This window comes from Coregonus lavaretus (assembly GCF_964263955.1).
Source record: "Coregonus lavaretus genome assembly, chromosome: 15".
Lineage (NCBI taxonomy): Eukaryota > Metazoa > Chordata > Actinopteri > Salmoniformes > Salmonidae > Coregonus > Coregonus lavaretus.
The window spans coordinates 22,906,348-22,929,390 of NC_140002.1; the positions used below are offsets into that span (position 1 = coordinate 22,906,348).

Below are 23,043 nucleotides of genomic sequence, written 5' to 3' on the forward strand. Positions count from 1 at the left end.
TCAGTCATCTGGACACTTTCCTATGTGTCCAGGTCAGTAATATTTCCCTCTCCTTTTCATATCAAAAAAATGCAACTGCTAGCCTATTGATACAGACTTTACATAGGCTATTATCACTACAGCCTAATACTCCTCCAATCGATTGAAAGATTTAGTGTGCTGCCGACAAACAGTGGTGCAGAATCTCTAATAATTAGCCTAAACTGAATCCTAAAAAATTTATGAATCTGCAAAGCCCTTGCTAAAGCCAATTATGATGTTTGAGTAGGCTAGGCCAATTCAAGGAAATATCATAGGCCTAGTTTTATTATATTGATCATTAGATTCTATATATCAAATTGAAAGAAAATGAATTATTACAAGGTTGAAATAACATTTCTTTATGTGAAGGTTTTTAATTAATGAATGTATTAGTAGGCTTATGGATTACATTTTTCTAGTTATTAACCCAACCCTGTTTTATTTATTCTGTCGAAAAGGCATGCAATGAATGCAGCGCATTTTTATTTATTTATTTTATACAATATATGAACACATTTATTTTAGGGCTTAAGTGAGCCAATATATGAGAGCCTTCAGACATGTTTAACTGATTTTCCCCACGGAAGAGATATGAGAGCCTTTACAAGTTTCCCACGGAGCAACGAAGCCATGCATAGTTCCCCAGTTAATCACGCACACACGGGCGCGCGGACGAAAGAGTCGCTGAGATAAAATAACGCATTGCAGCGGTGCTTCGATTCTATACAGTGTATCTATAAGAGCACATGGTGAATATACCGCAGTGATGCCAGTGGAGGTGACTGCATGATCAGGGTACTGTATGTGAATATACTGTATGTACTTTAGATCAGGTTCCTACTGCACTTTAGCAGGCTAAGTTTATAAACTCTTTCACAGAAAGGTCAACGCTGATCTGTGGTGTCACATCCAAATGCCAGGCGTTGGCACAAGAGCAGTTCAACTAGGTCATCATAGAACTTGCCCTTAACCACAGACCTGGGATCAGATTACGCTACCCACAATCCTAACCTTAACCAAGTTGAATTAAAAAAGAGCCGACCCCAAATCAGTGGTAACATCTAGGCTTACCTACTCTGTCGCCTGCCACAACCCAGCCAACGAGGGACCTTGTGAAAGGTCGACAGCTGCCCCCTTTCCCATCTCCTCTGCCCCCTCTAAGGGCTGCATACCAGCCAGGGCTCACATGACAAGAAAAGCAACACGCTCTGCCCGGGACAACACACTACCCTTAACTCAAAAATGTCAGCAGGTCAGGGCTGCACCTCGGCTGTATGAGAGGAGATGGAGGTGGTAGGGGTAGAAGTAACCTATGCATTGACATAATACTCTCAGAGGTGCAACCTTCTTAAGAGTCGCTGACTGTTGTAGTGGGTGATTCCTCACGAAACCAGAAGAAAAAAAAAAGACCATGAATTTGGGGATTTTCACAACAGTTAATAATATAAGGGTCCTTTGGAGGAAGGATTGCCAATTTATTTGTATATCGTTGAACATAATAAACTCTACGGGCATATCAACGTTCCAGAGTGGGATCTCTGCTGGTTTTAAAGTTATGGCCCATTTTATACAGAGAAATTGCCATAGTAGACAATCAATGTAACCAATCACAGCCCTCCTTTTACTTGTATCATTGCACATCCTGCAAATCCCCAGCAGAGGGTGACCATTTTGAATCTATTTTCACATTCACTCTGTTGGTAATGTTTACAAATTGGATCATAATTAAAAGTAGCAGAAATCCCACTCTGGAACTTTGATTTGCCCGTAGCATATATTATGTTCAACAATATATTGAAAAATGTGTCTAATCAAAAATGTGTATATTTTCAATATTAATGTTTATATTTTCACTAATCATAATTTAATGTAAGAAATGTGTTATTGAAATCAAAATACTACTCATATTACAGTGGATGCGGTAACGGTTCATATGGCATCAATGTTTGCTTTCCAGAACCTACAGATGAAACATTATGGAGTCTTAAAGGAGGCCTGGGTAAGGCCAAAATGTCACAAATATAAAACTTCAATTAATGATTTCTCAATTATGTGTTAAGATACAAAATGTCAAATATACACTGAGTATACCAAACACTAGTGTTGGGTTCTAATTTGAAATACCTGCTATGCTAGAAGTTAATGGTTACATGTACAGTGGGGAGAACAAGTATTTGATACACTGCCGATTTTGCAGGTTTTCCTACTTACAAAGCATGTAGAGGTCTGTATTTTTTATCATAGGTACACTTCAACTGTGAGAGACGGAATCTAAAACAAAAATCCAGAAAATCACATTGTATGATTTTTAAGTAATTAATTTGCATTTTATTGCATGACATAAGTATTTGATCAGCTACCAACCAGTAAGAATTCCGGCTCTCACAGACCTGTTAGTTTTTCTTTAAGAAGCCCTCCTGTTCTCCACTCATTACCTGTATTAACTGCACCTGTTTGAACTCGTTACCTGTATAAAAGACACCTGTCCACACACTCAATCAAACAGACTCCAACCTCTCCACAATGGCCAAGACCAGAGAGCTGTGTAAGGACATCAGGGATAAAATTGTAGACCTGCACAAGGCTGGGATGGGCTACAGGACAATAGGCAAGCAGCTTGGTGAGAAGGCAATTGTTGGCGCAATTATTAGAAAATGGAAGAAGTTCAAGATGACGGTCAATCACCCTCGGTCTGGGGCTCCATGCAAGATCTCACCTCGTGGGGCATCAATGATCATGAGGAAGGTGAGGGATCAGCCCAGAACTACACGGCAGGACCTGGTCAATGACCTGAAGAGAGCTGGGACCACAGTCTCAAAGAAAACCAATAGTAACACACTACGCCGTCATGGATTAAAATCCTGCAGTGCACGCAAGGTCCCACTGCTCAAGCCAGCGCATGTCCAGGCCCATCTGAAGTTTGCCAATGACCATCTGGATGATCCAGAGGAGGAATGGGAGAAGGTCATGTGGTCTGATGAGACAAAAATAGAGCTTTTTGGTCTAAACTCCACTCGCCGTGTTTGGAGGAAGAAGAAGGATGAGTACAACCCCAAGAACACCATGCCAACCGTGAAGCATGGAGGTGGAAACATCATTCTTTGGGGATGCTTTTCTGCAAAGGGGACAGGACGACTGCACCGTATTGAGGGGAGGATGGATTGGGCCATGTATCGCGAGATCTTAGCCAACAACCTCCTTCCCTCAGTAAGAGCATTGAAGATGGGTCGTGGCTGGGTCTTCCAGCATGACAACGACCCGAAACACAAAGCCAGGGCAACTAAGGAGTGGCTCCGTAAGAAGCATCTCAAGGTCCTGGAGTGGCCTAGCCAGTCTCCAGACCTGAACCCAATAGAAAATCTTTGGAGGGAGCTGAAAGTCCGTATTGCCCAGCGACAGCCCTGAAACCTGAAGGATCTGGAGAAGGTCTGTATGGAGGAGTGGGCCAAAATCCCTGCTGCAGTGTGTGCAAACCTGGTCAAGACCTACAGGAAACGTATGATCTCTGTAATTGCAAATAAAGGTTTCTGTACCAAATATTAAGTTCTGCTTTTCTGATGTATCAATTAATTACTTAAAAATCATACAATGTGATTTTCTGGATTTTTGTTTTAGATTCCGTCTCTCACAGTTGAAGTGTACCTATGATAAAAATTACAGACCTCTACATGCTTTGTAAGTAGGAAAACCTGCAAAATCAGCAGTGTATCAAATACTTGTTCTCCCCACTGTATGAGGAATGTTGATGGTGGGGTCAATGGAGGGTGGATAAGAAGTATGGGTCTGGAAACTTACTAAGTAAGGGAAAAGGCAATCACTTGGTTGCGTCACTGATAAGGTTGGATAGCTGTGGATTAGTGAGGAATGTGGGCTGAGGTCAGGTCAGGTTAGATAAGGGAGAAGGAACAGTTTTATTACACACATCACTTAAGTTCCTGCCTAGCAACAGAGATGTATTGGCTGTCTAGATGTGCAAGGAGTTGACTCCACCCAGTAGAGGGTATAAATATATGTACTCGTGTAAACACGTCTTTGTCTTATGCAGCTGTTTGACCCAGTGGGTGAATAAACTTGGTTTGAGCTTTGACTAGTTGTCCGTTAGTTTTTTTTAATCTGTTTATTTAGAATCTAACACTAGGAACACCTTTCTAATATTGAGTTGCACTCCCCGCCCCCCCTTTTGCCCTCAGAACAGCCTCAATTCGTTGGGGCATGGACTCTACAAGGTGTCAAGCATTCCACAGGGATGCTGGCCCATGTTGACTCCTATGCTTCCCACAGTTGTGTCAAATTGGCTGGATGTCCTTTTGTTGGTGGACCATTCTTGATACACACAGGAAACTGTTGAGCGTGAAAAACCCAGCAGCTTTGCAGTTCTTTACACAAACCGGTGTGCCTGGCACCTACTACCATAACCCGTTTAAAGCGCCAATTCATCCTCTGAATGGCACACATACACAACCCATGTCTCAATTGTCTCAAGATTAAAAAATCCTTTAACCGGTCTTCTCCCCTTCATCTACACTGATTGAAGTGGATTTAACAAGTGACATCAATAAGGGATCATAGCTTTCACCTGGATAGTCTGTCATAGAAAGAGCAGGTGTTCTTAATGTTTTGTACACTCAGTGTGTCAACAATCCTCCCTACAAAGGACCCTTATATGGATTAAATAAATGTGAAAATCCCCAAAATCATGGTATTTTTTTGTTCTAGTTTCATGAGGAATCCCCCTAGTATGGATGTAATTGCAGATGTGCTTCTCAAACAGATGAGATAAGACACCATTTTCTCTACCCTGGTCTCAAACTGCAAAATTCTTGCTTTTCAGGTCAGATGTCTGACTGGTGACTCATGCCACTGCAAGCTTGGCTCTATTTTCTTCTCTGCGTTGCCCTTGGTGGCTCTGCTGACGCTAACACCACAGGACAGTGACGCAGCTGCAGCTTGGGACTCTGCAGGGCAGGAGTCCTCTATTTATGTAAATAGAAAGGGCCTCTGGGAATGGCTACTGCGGCTGCAGCCGTTGCCATGCACCCACCTTGTTTCCGGAGGCATCCTTGCCCTTGCCCTCCTCAGCGACGTGAAACCTCAGGTTCTCCAGGAGGATGACGGAACCAGCTGCGGGGTCGGCGCAGGCCTGCTCTACATCGGGACCCACACAGTCCTTCAGGAAGTGCACGTCCCTGAAAATGAGTGCAAAGCAAACACGTGCACATCTGAGTACTTTATTGGGCTCCATAATGAAACACTGACTGAGTACAAAGAACCCAAATATTTCCAAAATGACAATTATGATTCATTCATTGAGACAAGTAGAGTAATCTTTCACTTGGAGCATGGTAATAGCTAGCTATGAAGGGCCATGGAAGAAGCCAGGAGGTCTCACTCACTTGCCCAGCAGGCTCTTGAGCTCGGCGGCCACGGGCTCCAGGGAGAATTTGTCGGGCATGGGGTTCCCATCAGGACGACCCAAGTGGCTCATCAGCACCACGGCCTTGGCCCCATGATCCAAACAGTGCTTGATGGTGGGGACAGCAGCCTTGATCCTGGAATACACAGGTACAAAGTATGAGCAAAGGCTGGAATAAGGCTCCTAATCATGTGTATTACTAATAGATGATCAAATGAAAACAAGCTCATCATTACCTCTGGTTGTTTGTGATTTTATGGTCTTTCATGGGCACATTGAAATCAACCCTGCAAAAGAGAAATGTCAAACATTTTTCAGTGAACAGAAATGTTGAGGAACAGAACCGAGAACAAAAGTGATCTATACTGTTCCGGAACAGAACTGTTATTTTAAAAGCATGGGAACCAGTTAATAATGTTATTTTATGTTCAGGGTGTTTTTTTCCAGTCCCACAAAAAATGCAACAAAGCGCCTATGCAAAGCCCTCACTGTCACTCAGAAACGTATTCCAGTGTCTGCATGCCTGCCAGCTGAAAACCTTTGCCAATCAATCAAATGTATTTATAAAGCTCTTTTTACATCAGCAGATGTCACAAAGTGCTATACAGAAACCCAGCCTAAAACCCCAAACAGCAAGCAATGCAGATGCACAATTGAGAGCATCCTGTCGGGCTGTATCACCGCCTGGTACGGCAACTGCACCGGCCACAACCGCAGGGCTCTCCAGAGGGTGGTGCGGTCTGCCGAACACATTATTGGGGGCAAACTACCCGCCCTCCAAGACACATACAGCACCCGATGTCACAGGAAGGCCAAAAAGATCATCAAGGACATCAACCACCTGAGCCACTGCCTGTTCACCCCGCTATCATCCAGAAGGCGAGGTCAGTACAGGTGCATCAAAGCTGGGAACGAGAGAATGAAAAACAGCTTCTATCTCAAGGCCATCACTGTTAAATAGCCATCACTAGCACATTAGAGGCTGCTGCTGCCTATTGAAATCACTGGCCACTTTAAGAAATGGAACACTAGTCACTTTAACAATGTTTACATATCTTGCACTACTCATCTCATATCTATATACTGCATTCTATTCTATAATATTCTTCTGTATCTTAGTCCATGCCGCTCTGTCATTGCTTGTCCATATATGTATATATTCTTAAATCCCATTCCTTACTTTTTTGTGTGTATTGGGTGTATGTTGTGTAATTGTTAGATATTACTGCACTGTCGGAGCTAGAAGCACAAGCATTTCACTACACCAGCTATAACATCCGCTAAACACGTTTATGTGACAAATACAATTTGATTTGATGTAGAAGCACGGTGGCTAGGAAAAACTCCCTAGAAAAGGCAGAAACCTAGGAAGAAACCTAGAGAGGAACCAGGCTCTGAGGGGTGGCCAGTGTGCGTGTAGGCTACCTGACCCTCCCCCCGAATCATGCATAGTCTACTGTAGCTACTGACATTACAGGCACAATCCAGAAATTAGGGAGAGAGATTTTTAATTAGAGAACAATGGATTAACTTCTTCAATGTTAGTTAAGGATACTATAGTTATCACATTGGATTTATTAACTACAAAAAGGTAAGACATGTTTTTATTTTTATTCTGATGCCGCTCTGCACACACAACCTTGTTAGCAAGCTAGCGCTGGTCTAGCTCTCAAACTCTTGGCGGCATTATGTGTAATCTAATGGAACTGAGAGTCATGATCAAGGGCTAGCTCTGGTCCAACGTTAGTTAAGCCAACTCTCTGAAGTTCAAAGACATTCAAAGTTCCTTCATACAAGCCGCTCCTCCGTAGATATAATTCTGTGGGCCTAATTCAGATACTACATGTCAATACAACAAGATGCCCAGCGCTTCATGCCCACCGCATCAGTTGCATTTGTCTGTCCAATGCATTGCTTGCACGCTCCATAGCAAGCTGATCTATCCATTGGTGAAGTAATTTAATGTCGAGCTAAATGTACAAAAAAAAAAATATATATATATATATATATATATATCGATTCCAGAGGTTTACAAAGGAACGATATAAACCTACTTTTTTTGGGGTTCGAATCAGTTCATAACTTTATTTAGCTGATTGGAACAGAACAAAAAAAATATGGTTCTGTTCAGAACGAAATGATTGGAAATTGATTCTGATTCTAACCCCTGGTTTTGAGCATTATCAAAATGTGTCACTACCCAGGGTTCCATCCAACCTTTTTATGTGAGTAAAGTACATGTCGAATAAAACATTTCATGACAGGCCTGATGGAAACTTTCCAAATGTCGACAAAACAAAATACAAGGTGGGATATTTTTGTGTCGGTAAAACTAATGATGCGTTAAATAAATTGGTGGATATGCTTTTATGCGCAAATATTGATATAATAACCATCATATCGAAGTAAACTTGGAGTCACGCGATGACATTTGTGGTCATCCCACTACGACTCTTCGGGAAAACATGCATCTTATTAGGCTACAGATTAATGTAAATAAGTTATGATGAACTTCACAGGGTGGTGAAATTGAAAGGTGATGAGCCTTTCCAATAAATATTGAGGGTCTTATTCTGGTACTAATAATCGATACTTGGCTGCAGTTTGACAAATAAAAATAATATTGCTCTTTTGTCCATAATAATCTCATCATGTATGCTATATACGTGCGCTCTAGCCAACAGCGCACGTGCCAATACCAGAGTGGGCACACTCGCTATATAAACGCAAACATTTTTGTGAGAAGTTGAAAATGTGATGGAAACCCATTTAACTTTATTTTTTATTCGGTACATGGGTATTTAACTGCAAAAGGTTGTATGTGCACTGCCTTCACGCACAGCCTTTTATCTGCAATAATTCCATTTGATGGTAACACCTCTGGTGGGAAAATGCATATTGTTTTCATGCAGATTTTAGAATAATCACATGAAAATCTGTCGCCAATTGGATGGAAACCTAGTTTATGACACTGGGCTGAGTATTGAAATGAAATGCAGTGACAAACACAGGGGTGCTGCACCATCTTGTCGGCTGTGCCACTAAAGATTTCAGAGCAAATTAAACTGATATTTAGTAATGATAGATAAGAGTAACTATCTTTGATCGCCAATGACATTGTTGTGAATTGCAAAACAGGCCGTTAATCAATTCAGAGCGTTATCTTCCTCAATTAATTCAGCGCATTTCAGCACAGAGCGCACTCCGAGTAGGCTATAGCGTTGTCAAATCACAAACTTTGTAACGGCAGTCAAACAAAAGTTAAATGACCAAAGTTGCTAGTCTTGCTAGATAACCTCCAACTAATGACAGAATATCTCCTATATTTGGCTAAATGGAGTTGATGATTATACAGATAGGCAGCAGATCAGCTCATGAATAACAGGGTGGTGAAGTGCGTAAATAGTTTAAATATCAAGGTATCTTAACGGGGATCAAGTCAGTTTAAAAAATATCCATATCTACTCTCATACCGTTTGTTGATCACACATTCTCTACCAAAGCGCTCATATGGGCAGAAAGTACGAGACAGCGCTGAGAAGTGGGGGACATTTTATAGGGTCCGTGCTTTCCGGTATCCTTGGGACGTCCCCAACCCCATTGAAGTTGAAATGTAAAATGGTTCATGGTTAAGGTTAGGGTAGAGGTTAAGGTAGGGACGTCCCAAGGATCTTGGATAGCATTGACCAATGTTCTAGCGGTATTTTGACATGCATAGGCGAAAGACATGCTTTAATAATGCAACCTATGGAATACAGAATAAATTTAGGAATTTTCATGCGAGACAGGAGTCAGGATTTTGGGTTTCAGTGGGATTGGGACAATGCTATGAGCGCTTTGGTAGAGAATGTGTGAAACACAAATAGAACTGTTTGCCATTATCTGTTTGGCCATAACGAACATCGTTATGTTTGGAGGAAAAAGGGGGCGGCTTGCAAGCCGAAGAACTCCATCCCAACTGTGAAGCACGGGGGTGGCAGCATCATGCTGTGGGGGTGCTTTGCTGCAGGAGGGTCTAGTGCACTTCACAAAATAGATGGCATCATGAGGAAGGAAAATTATGTGGATGTATTGAAGCAACATCTCAAGACATCAGTCAGGAAGTTAAAGGTTGGTCGCAAATGGGTCTTCCAAATGGACAATGACCTCAAGCATACTTCCAAAGTTGTGGCAAAATGGCTTAAGGACAACAAAGGTATTGGAGTGGCCATCACAAAGCCATGACCTCAATCCTATAGAAAATCTGTGGGCAGAACTGAAAGAGCGTGTGCGAGCAAGGAGGCCTACAAACCTGACTCAGTTACACCAGCTCTGTCAGGAGGAATGGGCCAAAATTCACCCAACTTATTGTGGGAAGCTTGTGGAATGCTACCCAAAACAATTTAAAGGCAATGCTACCAAATACTAATTGAGTGTATGTAAACTTCCTGCAAAATACATCATACGGGACAAAGTTCTGTATTTTGAAAGTTACATATAAAAACTTGATTGCTGACATGCAAAACATTTTGGGTCCACATCAACAATGGACTAATGAAACAAATACCAAATATATAGTTTTTGGGTGGAGTTTTCCTTGAAGGTTAGAGTTTTAAAAATATTTTAAGAAGAGAAATTGTAGAAATAGGCAGGGTTTATAACCATGGCAGTGTTCACTAGTGACAACCCTCTTGGACATCATTGGCGCGCAAAAATACATTGTCAAAACCGGAAAAGCTAGCTTCACGTCCACTGTGTGTCACAAATATTTAATATAAATTCCATTTGAACTTACTCTGCCGATTGTCCGTCGGGTTGGTTCTTACACACACACAGCCAACGCTACTGTCCCATGTTATAGAGACATTGAACCACTGGACACTTCCCGTTTCACACTGTATTTAAAAACTACTGTATTCTCGACATAGCTAATTCTAATACTTCTACTACTGTACATTGGATTTTAGTTACACTGTTTATACACACACTGCATATTTATATACTGGATTCTTGACATAGCTCACTAATATATTTACTGCTGTACCTACCATTCTTATACTGTATCTTGTGTAAATTCATCCGGTGTACATATGTATAGATTGCATTTGGATTACTGTTAGTGCAATTTCGGTTGTAATTAGATTCATTCCGACCTTTATTTTTATATATATGTCAATCAAGTACACAAAAATAAATTGTATATATCCACATTTAATTTTGTGTACTTGATTGACATTTTACTGCATTGTTAGGAGATAGTAACATAAGCATTTCGCTCCACCTGCTATAACATCTGCTTAGCTGTGTATATGACCAATAAACGTTGATTTATATAGGGTGAAATTTTTGACAAAATATCAACAGGAAATAATTATTTACCCAAATTTTCAAAGCACTGGTAGTGCGACCAGATGTCAACCACCCGAAAAATGCGCACACGATGCAAATACCTGCACAAGATGCATGCCTACGTGCCGAGCTCGTGCACTTATTTACATCATGTTGTGCATGTGCCAGGTGATAGAAATCGGTTTAATAATACTTTCCTGTGGATATATATATTTTTAAAAATCAAATTCCTACCCACAAAAGGACGAACTGCAAAGGCAACTAGTTCAGTAATTACATTTTATTCAACATTCTGGCTTGTAGAGCTTGTGAGAAAATTCCAAACAAATGTAGCTATTGCATTAATCCCAGACTGTGAACAAGAAGTATCACAGTCTAAGGGCGTTTTCAAATAGTTTTGAGCTATAGTTGGAATCAGAGTTTCACTATTTGTTACATTGTATTTTTTTCTCTCATTTGGTCCAGTTAATTTCACATTGACAAAAGTAAAACGAACTAAAATACTTCTAACATAACCACGTGTCCATGCAATACATTTGTTTATTGGACAAAAACGCTCAAGTTAAATCTATTTATGATTATCATGAAGTATTACTTTCGCTTTGGTCTTCCAACAACATGAGGGCGGAAACCAGGCAATAGCCGCTTTAACTGCGACGCGAATGGCTATATTCAGTAGCCTATATCCCCGGTATAGCCCCCATCTCCCCTAATCTGTATCGGATGCACTCGTAAATGCTCTGCTACTCACAATGTTTCATAGATCTCAAGTTATGATACTGCGTGTATTTCATCAAATGCTCGCAGTCAAAAAACCAATAATAATGCGTGACTAGGGTTATCTTTCTGTGTTTGATCCGAACTGGGTTCTCACCTGCAGCGAACCGCACCACGGTACGAATTAAATCGGACCTAGACCACCCTTTTTGAGCGACCACGGTGCATTGTTTAGTGCGCTCCCAGTCAACACGGTGAGTTCAACCCTATTCCATTTGAGACTCGGGGGACTTCATATGGGCCGAGCTCTTCCCGAGTCCGGCAGAATAACATTACTCTGGGTTCCGGCTAAAGGTACTCGGGCCGAGTCCACTTCAGCATATCTGTCCCGATTACCTTTTTCAGAAGTAGGGCCATATGAGGTTTTTAATTCGGCAGGTGATGGAAGAATTAAAAAAACGAATGAATGTAATAATTTCACTTCGAATTTGCTAGGTCATTTGCAAGCTACAATTCGGCCCATTAGGCTATTAGATGGAGAAGGACCTTAGATAATCTATGCTGTAAATGAATGAGATTTTACTACATATTTGTTTTTAGAACCCCACAAACTAATTATATTAATGTCAGTCCTTCGGCCAATCCTGGCTTAATATAATGGCATTAGTGATTTTTAGGCCTATGCTGGTGGCCACGTTAATGATGACTTGGGATAGGCTACATGATCCATGACAGACAGCACATCTCAGTTTCATAGGCCTACCATAGAAACGCCAATACATCCTGACAAAATATACCATATGAGTGGCCTAATGTAATTTTCTGGACCTTGTAAACTGACGGAGAATAAACCCATAACTGATCCAAATGGTTGTATAATCAGGGCTTTATTTCGGCATGAAAAACATGACGTTTGAGCGGTTATTCAAATTAGCCTGCATCACTGCAGTTTACAGCCTAGACAATAATTGTGTAGGCCGTCATTGTAAATAAGAATTTGTTCTTAACTCACTTGCCTAGTTAAATAAAGGTTGAATAAAATAAAAAATAAGGTGCAGAGGCGTTTATCCCGCTTATACCACGGTTGCCAAAGAAAACAAGCACACATTTACTGGTGAAAATGACGTTTTCATTGAGATTTAAATTTTGATAAGTAAATTGTCAGGCAACTCCGTAGCAATCTTGTTACGAATCACCGTGGCAAAGATGGTTGCTTGCGATGGTATAATCCCCTTTCCGCTGGCTCTTCGAAGTGACATAACTGGAACTCACCTCATGATCACGCGCTTCCCCTTTACGTCCACCTTGTCCAGGGTGAGTTTATTTGACAGCGACATTTTGATGTTTTACTTGCACCAGCTTTACTGTGTTCCGATCTTCACCTCACTCTGCTGATGCGGAGTAGTTACCGAATGAAAATGACCTTAGCGCAGCGAGGCACTTCGGGTGGGCGGGACGTTAGCTGCCATTGGGTTCTTCTTCGATGACGTTTAACGGCGGTTGACATCAAATTAATGTTGCATTACCGCCATCTACTAGACTGGAGTATAACTCCCTTATACTTTGCTTAAAAAAAAGAAAATAATAATATTTAATCAACAAATGCCCTACCATCTAACCCTACACTCACTAAAACCCACCACCCTACTCCACTATTTAAATCTATCTAGTCCTACCTCAGGCCAACAGCCTGAAAGGACAGGACACCACCACTCAACACACCCTGTAACTCTTCTTTAGTCAAGTCTCCTACACCCAAATGCAGCTGCCACCACAATCTAAATTGTCTGCAACTTACATTCCATCCCTGCAGTACAGTCGATAACCATTGCTATAAACGCTAAAAATCCAATCTTACTGAAGCATATATCACTTGTTGGCCTATCCCTCTGTATTGGTAGAGATCTAGTACTCATACCACTCCTCTCAGGATCCCTCCCCCTTCTTCTACTTTCTTCACTGCCTCAGCATATAACAACTTCTGCACTACTCTAACCCTGGAAACCTCAACCTGCCTCTCTCGCACCAGGCATTTCTGATCCCCAGCCCCATGGGCACCCCTACAATTAACACATACCACTACTTTCCCCAATGCTACACATTCCTTTGTCTCATGCCCTTCTGCACACTTCTCACACCTAGGAACCCCCCTCCTACACACTGCTACCACATGCCCATAAGCTTGACACCTGTAACAATGTAATGTAATCAGCACAAAAGCTCGTACGGGATAACTTATATATCCTAACATCACTTCATCAGGCAAAGACTCAACATCAAAACTTAAAAGAAAAGACAACGACTCTTCTGTTTCACCACTCACGCCAGCCTGTGCGTCTCACCAAACAACGAGCATCACAAACACCAGGAATCTTCCCCTTCAGTTGGTCAACTTTCACATTTACCGCTACCCCAGTAATCACTCCTTTCAATGGCACCCTTTTCTTGAGAGCAAAACAATTCACATCTCTTGTCCCCATTTTTTTAACGTGGAGCGCCTGCTCCCCCTGACCAGCATTAAACCTAGAGGTAAAACCCAGAAATGGTTCCAATTGTTTGTCTATCATTCATATTTCCGTAGGGGATTTTATAACTACTTCATATAAGGTATGTGTTACGTGTAGGCTTACCTTGACGTGACATTTTGATAACTGTGCAAATCTCTCTCGGACAAGGTAACTTTTATCAATATATTTGCCTGTATATTCGCCCAAAAATGAAATGCTAATTAGCTGCTAATATGGCTATCATACAGAACTACACATCCTGTCTCAAGCTTTGACATAATCACTCAAGGCGCAGGGTGGGAAAGACCTCCACATTTCTCCATGCAAACTCTTACTGACAAGTAGCAAGTAACCTAGCAAGGTCCTCCACTGACTGCACCTTGTTGGGCACGGCTGGCTTCCTCCACTCACATTCCACATCTGTACGGCGGATGTTGTGAACTGCCAAAATAGGCTACACTTATGAGTTCCATGGAGGCATTGGCATGTGGTAGAGAGAATCCCCTGGTCACCAGGGCAGGCCCACTCATTAGGGTGGCATTTTCTGGAACTACACTGACCAAGACACACCTCCAACAACAACAAAACCTCACATAATTCTGCCCAAAAACAATGACAATTTCTCTAAACCAGTGTGGCATATGGGCTTTTTAGGTGAGTGCTGATGCTGCCCTATGATAAGCAGTGCCCACTTTGTCAAAGGCAGGGACACAAAATATTTATCTTGTCCATTCCCAGCGCGCCTCTCCAGGGTGCTGTTGGAGAGACATCGCTGAGGCACTCCACCAAAATTCAGTCAAAAAAATAATCTAATATAAATCATGTAGCAGATATAGCATATGGTAGAAATAGTTTGTGGCCTTTTCTGTAGCCTACAGGCTGGTGATAAAATGTATGACAATGTAATGAGACAGACACTTTTTACATCATGCAGGTTTCTCCAATCAAATAGCCTAACCTAAATGGCGCCCAATCAAATAAAAAATTTGCTGACAACAAACAACATATCCTAAAAACAGGACAGGTCAAAATAAAATGGACAATCAGGCTACTCACAACTGCTGTCCAGGAGTTTCATCCTGTGGGCTAAATTGTCATGATCAGTGGTGTCAAGTTTTTATCAGTAAATCTTTTACGAGCTGATCATAGCAAAAAAGAAAATACTTCTGCATTTCCGCTGTGTAAGCACATTGCAAATAGGCTCAGGATAACTCCTCCTGATAAAGTTGGGTAGCTGATATTCAGAGCTTAAATAGCCAAATTGATTAGTCACAGGAATCAGGACAAATAAAGCCAATGCAATGGCCTGTTTTACAAACAGTGGGCCTACCCCAAGGATGGGCATTCATACAATTCCATTGCTGGCCGACATGGTTGGCTACACCCCAGTAAGCACAGGCCGACGTCTTTTGGACGTCTTTTTTTGGTCCTGTCTGGACTTCTTTTTTGTTGTTGGTGTTTTACAAACGGTAGGCCTACCACATAGATGGGCATTCCTAAAATTAAATTTCAGGTGACACGTTAGGCCAGGGATGGGCAACTCTAGTCCTTTGGGGCCTGATTGGTGTCACACTTTTGCCCCAGCCCTAGCTAGCTAACACATCTGACTCCAATAATGAACTAATCATGATCTTCAGTTTAGAATGCAATTAGTTTCATCAGCTGTGTTGACTAGGGATGGGGGAAAAAGTGTGACATCACTCCGGCCCCCGAGGACTGGACCGACGCTGACGCCTTTTGGAAGTAGCTGTTTCCCTTACCCAGCAAGGGCTGCGGCTTTTGTGTAGCGATAGGCAACGATGCTTCGAGGGTGACTGTTGTCGATGTGTGCAGAGGGTCCGTGGTTTAAGCCCAGGTTGGGGCGAGGAGAGGGACGGAAGCAATACTGTTACACCCACATCACTGTGCGTGCCTCCAACTCATCCGCCAACTGTTCAATAAAGATGAATTACATACATCTTTATGTGCACTAACTAATATCATAGTCTATTTAATTTGGGGCTCAACACCTGAGGAATTTGTTTATTTGGATCCCCATTAGCTTTTGCAGAAGCAGTAGCTACTCTTCCTGGGGTCCACAAAAAACACGACAAGTTAAAAACGCTGATACACTAATAGACAAGGACAGTCACACAAATGTAAAATACAATGATATACAAACAATACAAAAAAGATAATGTGTGTGTTAGTGTATGTCTGTGTGTTTGTGTGTGTCCCCTCACAGTCCCTGCCGTTCCATGAGATGTTGTTTAATCCGTTTTTTAAAAGTAATTTTGCTGTTTGCTTGAGTTATTGGAGATGGGAGTTCCATGCGATCATGGAAACTCAAAACACATTAACTAGATAGCTAAACTCTAAATACACTGAACAAAAATATAAACGCAACATGCAACAATTTCTTCATATAAGGAAATCAGTCAATTAAAATACATTAATTAGGCCCTAATCTATGGATTTCACATGACTAGGAAAACAGATATGCATCTGATGGTCACAGATTTGTCTCATGCAGCGGGACACATCTCATGCAGCGGGACCATTCTAGCCAATGAGAGGGCAGATACAGTGGGGGGAAAAAGTATTTAGTCAGCCACCAATTGTGCAAGTTCTCCCACTTAAAAAGATGAGAGAGGCCTGTAATTTTCATCATAGGTACACGTCAACTATGACAGACAAAATGAGAAAATAAATTCCAGAAAATCACATTGTAGGATTTTTAATGAATTTTGTCGTATCGAGTGAGTGGTGGCAATTATTGCTGATAAACAAAGGAGTCCGCTCATACTGAATCCTTGATCATAAGTTTATTCAGATCACAAGCTTCAGCATAAGTGACAGGTGACATGACACCCGGAGAGCGACGCCTCAGAATGGCTGCTCTGCCTCTCTTCTTCGTTTACCCCTATTTATAAACAATGCAAAAAGATGGGCTCCCTCTTCTGGCCAATCACCAGTCTCCCCTGTCTACAACACACTTCCTGTCTGTTGTATGTGGCGTTACACTAAAACATTCCCTTTTGATACTAACATAAACAACATTCCATTTCTTCATGAAAAACATTTAACAAAGACATAATCTTCATATACGACATTCCCCCCTTCGAGACGAACAGTCTCGAAAACAAACAGAATAGGATTATGACCAGTAACAATTTATCTTATTGAGTATCTTTAACATTAAACCAAAAACCATTCTCCTCTAGAGTGTATATACCTTTCTATGAAATATGAATAACTGTTTATGAAGTGTGAATACATTACTATGAAATATGAACAAATCTTTATGGAGTGTAAGAGCGAAAAACTGTCCGGCAACCTTCCATCCATCAATCAAGACAGTAAAATTCTCTCACGGTCCCTCTGCCCCAGGCAACCACCTTCGGTACTCCAGATAAACTCATAACCCATGTAAATGCATTTGAAGCTATGATGCAATTAAATACACATGTAAGCCCCTGCAAACAAAATCCTATCCAAAAACATCCACTTGTAAGGCTGGTCAACCCATTGGACCCTACAGTGAACCTCTCCCTGCCTAAATTCCCTGTCCCTAATCATTCACGAAATAAACAAAAACATCTAAGATCCTCACATGTATTCAATAACATCAAACATCATTCTACAAAAATTAATACCTAAGAATATGACACAATTATGTATTACACATGTCTATATTTCATTGCAGACACTGGAATGTAGTCCACTACACTTCATCTCCCCGTAGTCTCCTCTTCCAATGGATTTGTTGATGATGGAATCGGCCACACCCTCCTTGTTTCATCTCCTCCAGTCATATTGTCCCTTCATATTGTCCTTGTTTGAGTATTTCAATCTCCATATGTTCCCCAAATGCTTCTGAAAGAAAAGGAAAGACCAAACAGTATCTTTTGCAAAACAACACTTTCAAATTGACCATCAATATCAACTAAGAATATAAAAATGATATATAAATGATGTATGAATCACATTAACCTCTTCCCCCCTTGATTCATAAAATCATACCAACATCACCCTAATATTGAATTTTTTTTTTTTTGAAAAATCATCAAATAATCAAAAATGATATTTATCCATTCAGTTCCACTGGTCCATCTTCATCCAGATCAGGAACAGTCAACACCGGCATCTGAGTGTTGTCTCCAGGCATCACTCTCCAACCTATCTCAATATCATAGCTTTCTCAAAGGTTAGTAACAAATTACAAACATCACACAGTGTTCTCAAAGCTGCCATTAAATGTAACCCATCACTGCCCCTACTGGCCTACCTGATCTTGCAACCAAGTCTTCTCAGATCTCCCAAACGCATCCCTTATATTCTTCAATGCATATATAACACTCGTGATATTATCGGAACTATCTGGACTCAAAGTATACCTAATATTATCAATATGATCTTCCCAAATGTTACACCATACCATGGAAAAAGTCCCCCCTTCTCCCTTAGATTTATACTTCAATGATAGGCTTGAAGACTATGACATGTAGCCATGTCTCTTTTCATCCAATTTCAAATATAGCTTCAGATTTCTGTGTCCGGTGCTACCCCTCTTATAATGGTAGAAACCTCATATGGAAGCTTCAACGTTGACATGTAACAACATCCTGTCTATCCATAGGGTAACAATATATATGCTTTATCACCACAAACCCTCCAAATATCTAAAATTCCCCATAGTCACATTGTCAGGCAAAAGCGAATCTTTTAACCATCAAAGTCCTGCTGTTCTTACTACCTGGTACATAAAAAGTAACATATTTCTCATTACTACCCTTAAGGTCATGCCTACCCAAAGTTATCATATAACATCACAATCTGGTATTCCCATAAACATACCCCTTACCTCATATGTTTTATTAGAACCAAACAACTTTTAGCCCTCAATGGTTACACCTCAAATGCTTCAGGGTTTGCTGTTACCTGAGTTTCCTTCCCATCTAACAAATGCACACAAGTTAATTCACTTAACCCAATAACACCTAAACCTAGGCTTAAACAAATGTTTTGACAACGACATTATTTTATCTGTTACTGACTGTTGCTGATACCACAGTCATGACAAAGCATAAGATTGACACATACTTGATAGAGGTCGAGCGACCGTCTCTAACATGTTTGGTGCTGGAATTCTCACCAGACATGGACCCTCAAGATTCCTCACTGATCCTACAGAATGAGCTGCTGGAACCAAAGATTCCTACCTGCCATCTATCTCTAACTTTCACAACAGAAGAATCAAACCACATGCATTTAGTTTCTCTCTTCCCCAACGAGCGGTACTGCAGATACCTCTCCTTGTCTGTCATCAAAATCAAAGACCTCATCCTGTACCTCCATGATAAATCTATATTCTCTCTACTACTATCTGCTCTCCTATTTTAACCCTAAAAGTTGTTGTCGGTGTCATACTTCCTACATTTGCTATTGCCATCGTATCATTAATCCCTTCCAAAGTTACCATTAAAGTATGTATTAACCTTAATTATTTCTAGTGGCACAGTTACCAATATCCTCTGTGTATTATCTACTGTTGGAGTGGCTACTGTAATCTACTCCTCCTGAACTCCCTCAATGACTGTGGAGGCTACAACAGACCTCAACTCTTCCATTATAAGCGTTACTTTATGAATTACATAGCCTTTTAACCAATAATTCTTAACCGGAACAAATTCTAATGCTTGCACTAGATAAGTACACATATATTCTCCCTGACCTTTCTCTGTAACATTACGCAACATAAGTGAACAGTCACTCCTAACCCTCTTCCAAACTATACCTCCTTTGATTAGGTGCCACAGCTTCTACTCTTGGTCCTGATAACAATACTTCTTCTCCATAATTATCTCTCCATGTGGGAGGAACGTCCCCATCCTAACCCTAATAAGTATTTTTTCCCCTAAAATTGGCGCTGGAGCTATTGGTTCCCTTATAATCAAATGCGATATATTTATGGCTTTAATAACTATCAATGTTGAAAGAGTTAAATTGCTTCTCACTGTTGTTTTAATAGACTGAAGTGTTAATGTCCTTAGTTACTTCTAGTTTTCCAAAGAAAAGTTGTCTTTGCTTGTACTTCCATCTATCACCACTAGTGTCACTTTTTCCCAACTCTCAGTCCTATCTCTAATCCCTGACTTTCAAACTTTTGATTATAAAAAAATACACCTATAATTACCTTGATCTCCCTGCTGGAACTGTAAATATAGATACTCAATCACCCTCAATCTTCTCTTATCATTCAGCAACACATACTTTCTCAATGCATCTGCTCCCAACAGATCTAAACTCCTACCATATCTTCCCACTAAACTTTAAAATGTCCTTCACTACTGTTCTCTCTCTCTTACTACTAACTTTGAAACTTAGCTTACTGTCTTAGAGTTCCTTCAACCTAGTTCTCTTAACTTTTTAATCTAATCTTTTCCTCCTAACCTTTTAAAAACCTTTTCCCCTGATTTATTCACAAAATCCCTTTACCACCAAATTTTTAGAATACGTGATTGGGAAAGTCCCCACCTGCTACTGACTTTACTCACAGACTTGGCAAACGACTAAACACCTTTTAGCCTAGCCTGAAATCTCTTGGTGTAAGAATGTAACCCAGAATAACAGTCACCCCTTTTAACTTTATTTTTCAGACAGATTGTCTAATAGGCAGTCTAATAGATTATCATCCTTCCTATGATATTATCTTTTTAAGCAAATATGATTCCCAAAAACCCTACTTTTTAAAATCCTCTACCAGACAGTCGTCTAGTGTACATCTTATTGTACAATTCAATTTAAACAATGCATCTCTTCCCAACACTGCAATAACAGTATCTTCTAATATTAGTATGTCTATTTTAATTTCTCCTTGATTTTTTATAGCATAGCTCAATTGGTTCCTTAAGAGTAGCTGTTTTACTACCTCAAATCCCTATCCTAATTAGTTAATTTTACATAGTGATATGTTTAACCTCTTTAGGCTGAACACAGATAAGTTTTTCCACTATTCACCATCACTTCTAATAGTCCTCTGGTTTTACTTCAATTGTTAGCTATTTTCTCTTCTTCTCTAATCGATGCTATCAGCTGACACCCCCCTTCCGGATCTTCTAGGCACTCTAGAATCTTTAGGGTTCACCTGGAGAACAGGTGATCTTGAATTGCCCCTGTATCTTCCTTAAAAATGTTCTCTGTTTTTTCCTCCTGACTTGTTGCACTCACAGGTAAAGTAACCAATCTGTCCACAATTATAACAGTCTTCTGAAAGTTGCTGGAAGTGTAGCTGAAATCTTCCTCCTCCTTCTATTTCTTCTCGTCCTCTTCCTCTCCAATTCTGTGTCTGTCCAGAAACTGGCTGTGGATATGGAACATTTGGTACCCCCCTTGGCTGGTACAATTGCATTTGATATTGTTCAGTTGAAGCTGTAACAGTGATTGTTGATTTGGTTCACTCTGATTCTTCATAACCAAAGCTTCTCTTCTCCACCAGTTGTATGATTGAGTTTTCTCAGAGTTTCTTCGTCCTGTTCTTTCTTGCTGTTGACATATCAGGATTCTTCAAAAGCTTATATTCTAAGTTCTGTCCTCAAAATATAATCTTCCATCATCTTCTTACTTTTCTTCTGTGATCGTCGTTTCTGCTTGTCCTCTATCTATTATTCGTCTTCATCTCTGATGCCCCAATCACCCTCCTGGATGATCACCGGAAGCTGAGGATAAACATCCCTAAGCTCTACTCCCTAAGCTCTACTTCCTTCTCATAAGGTGGGTGTCTTTTTGCTGAATCCGTATGTGAGAAAGGTGTACTAACTTCTGCCATTAGTTTTTCTAACACTACTTTAGTTAAAGGATTACTATTTTTTCCCCTATATCAACCCTTTTATATTCCTTTATTGTGAACTTTTTTTTTTAAATAAATCAATTAAAAATCATGAATAATTAAAACCAATTTTTATTCCTATATCCTATGTCACCAATTTATCAATTAGTGTTGGCTATCTTACCACAACCCATCAAATGCAAGTAAATGTAAGTTAGTCAACTTCAAAGCAATCCCAAAAACAAAGCCTGTAACCCCTTGCTCTATAACCCCTAATTATCTTAAATTTACAGAATAATGTCAGTCCTTGATTCCCAACACAACTCCAATCAAACCCCAGTGATGCACATAGCCTCCAAAATGCAATTTTTAATGAAATAGTATTTGCCAAGCCTATGTGAAATTGTCATCTCAAAACCCTTTTTTTTTTTTTGACTTGATCCTCTGTCGCGTCACGTGACGTGTACGTCATCACTTCCTGTATCTCCTCTCTCTCTCCTGTCTCTCATATGACAAGGGAACAAAGACACAGAAACAGATTTTAGTAGTTAATGCAATCACTGAGTTATTTCAACCATATTCAATATTCGTTCGTTCTACATTCGCTCTAAGAATTAACTCAGGAATAATTATCGATCGCTCAAAAACATTTTATTTAATTTTAATCGTCTTTTAATTATTTAATTCAATTTATTATAATCCGTTACCATATATCTAATTTATAAATTCAATAGGTCATAAAACAAGTTTCATCTTTAACCATCCGCCGATGTAACAACTAGAAGATTCGTGTTAAAATTTCTCCTCTGTCTGTCTATTTCTCTGTCTCCCCCTTGCAGGGTAACCCCAGATGGGACCTATGACCTTTACCCACAATGCCGTGTTTTGTAGGCTTAGCACAACCGCATGTCGTAGTTTTAGCCCCGTAAAATCAAGCGCATGCGCACATCCACTTAACCCCATGCTTACCACACCATAGAACGCCAGCGTTCTACCTCAGTTCTCTATTTTACACTTATAGCCAGACAATAACACATAACAGAACTCACATTTGCGTAGAACTTTCAGTTCCACCCACATACAAACAAGTTTAAGAGGCTTGAATCCATCGCAGTGGACCTCTAAGGTTAAGGTTATCATGTAGCACGCAACACAATTAGCATTTAGCAACTAGCATTAGCATTAGCTTTAGGTACAATGTGACACAACACACATTTAGCATTAGCCTTTAGCTAACTGCGGCCTACAAC

General features: G+C 40.5%; 1 protein-coding gene across 1 annotated transcript in view; it reads right to left on the minus strand.

The window, feature by feature from the left end:
- LOC311142371 (phosphoglycerate kinase) overlaps window positions 1-12,958 on the minus strand; it is a 28,385-nt gene extending 15,427 nt beyond the window's left edge. The window contains exons 1-4 of the mRNA XM_084178015.1: window positions 12,752-12,958; window positions 5,671-5,721; window positions 5,415-5,570; window positions 5,063-5,207 (exon numbers count right to left, since the gene is read on the minus strand). Of these exons, the coding sequence (XP_084034141.1) occupies window positions 5,063-5,207; window positions 5,415-5,570; window positions 5,671-5,721; window positions 12,752-12,816 (417 nt within the window). The 5' untranslated portion in view covers window positions 12,817-12,958. The remainder of the gene's footprint in view (window positions 1-5,062; window positions 5,208-5,414; window positions 5,571-5,670; window positions 5,722-12,751) is intronic.
- Between the last annotated feature and the right edge of the window lie 10,085 nt (window positions 12,959-23,043).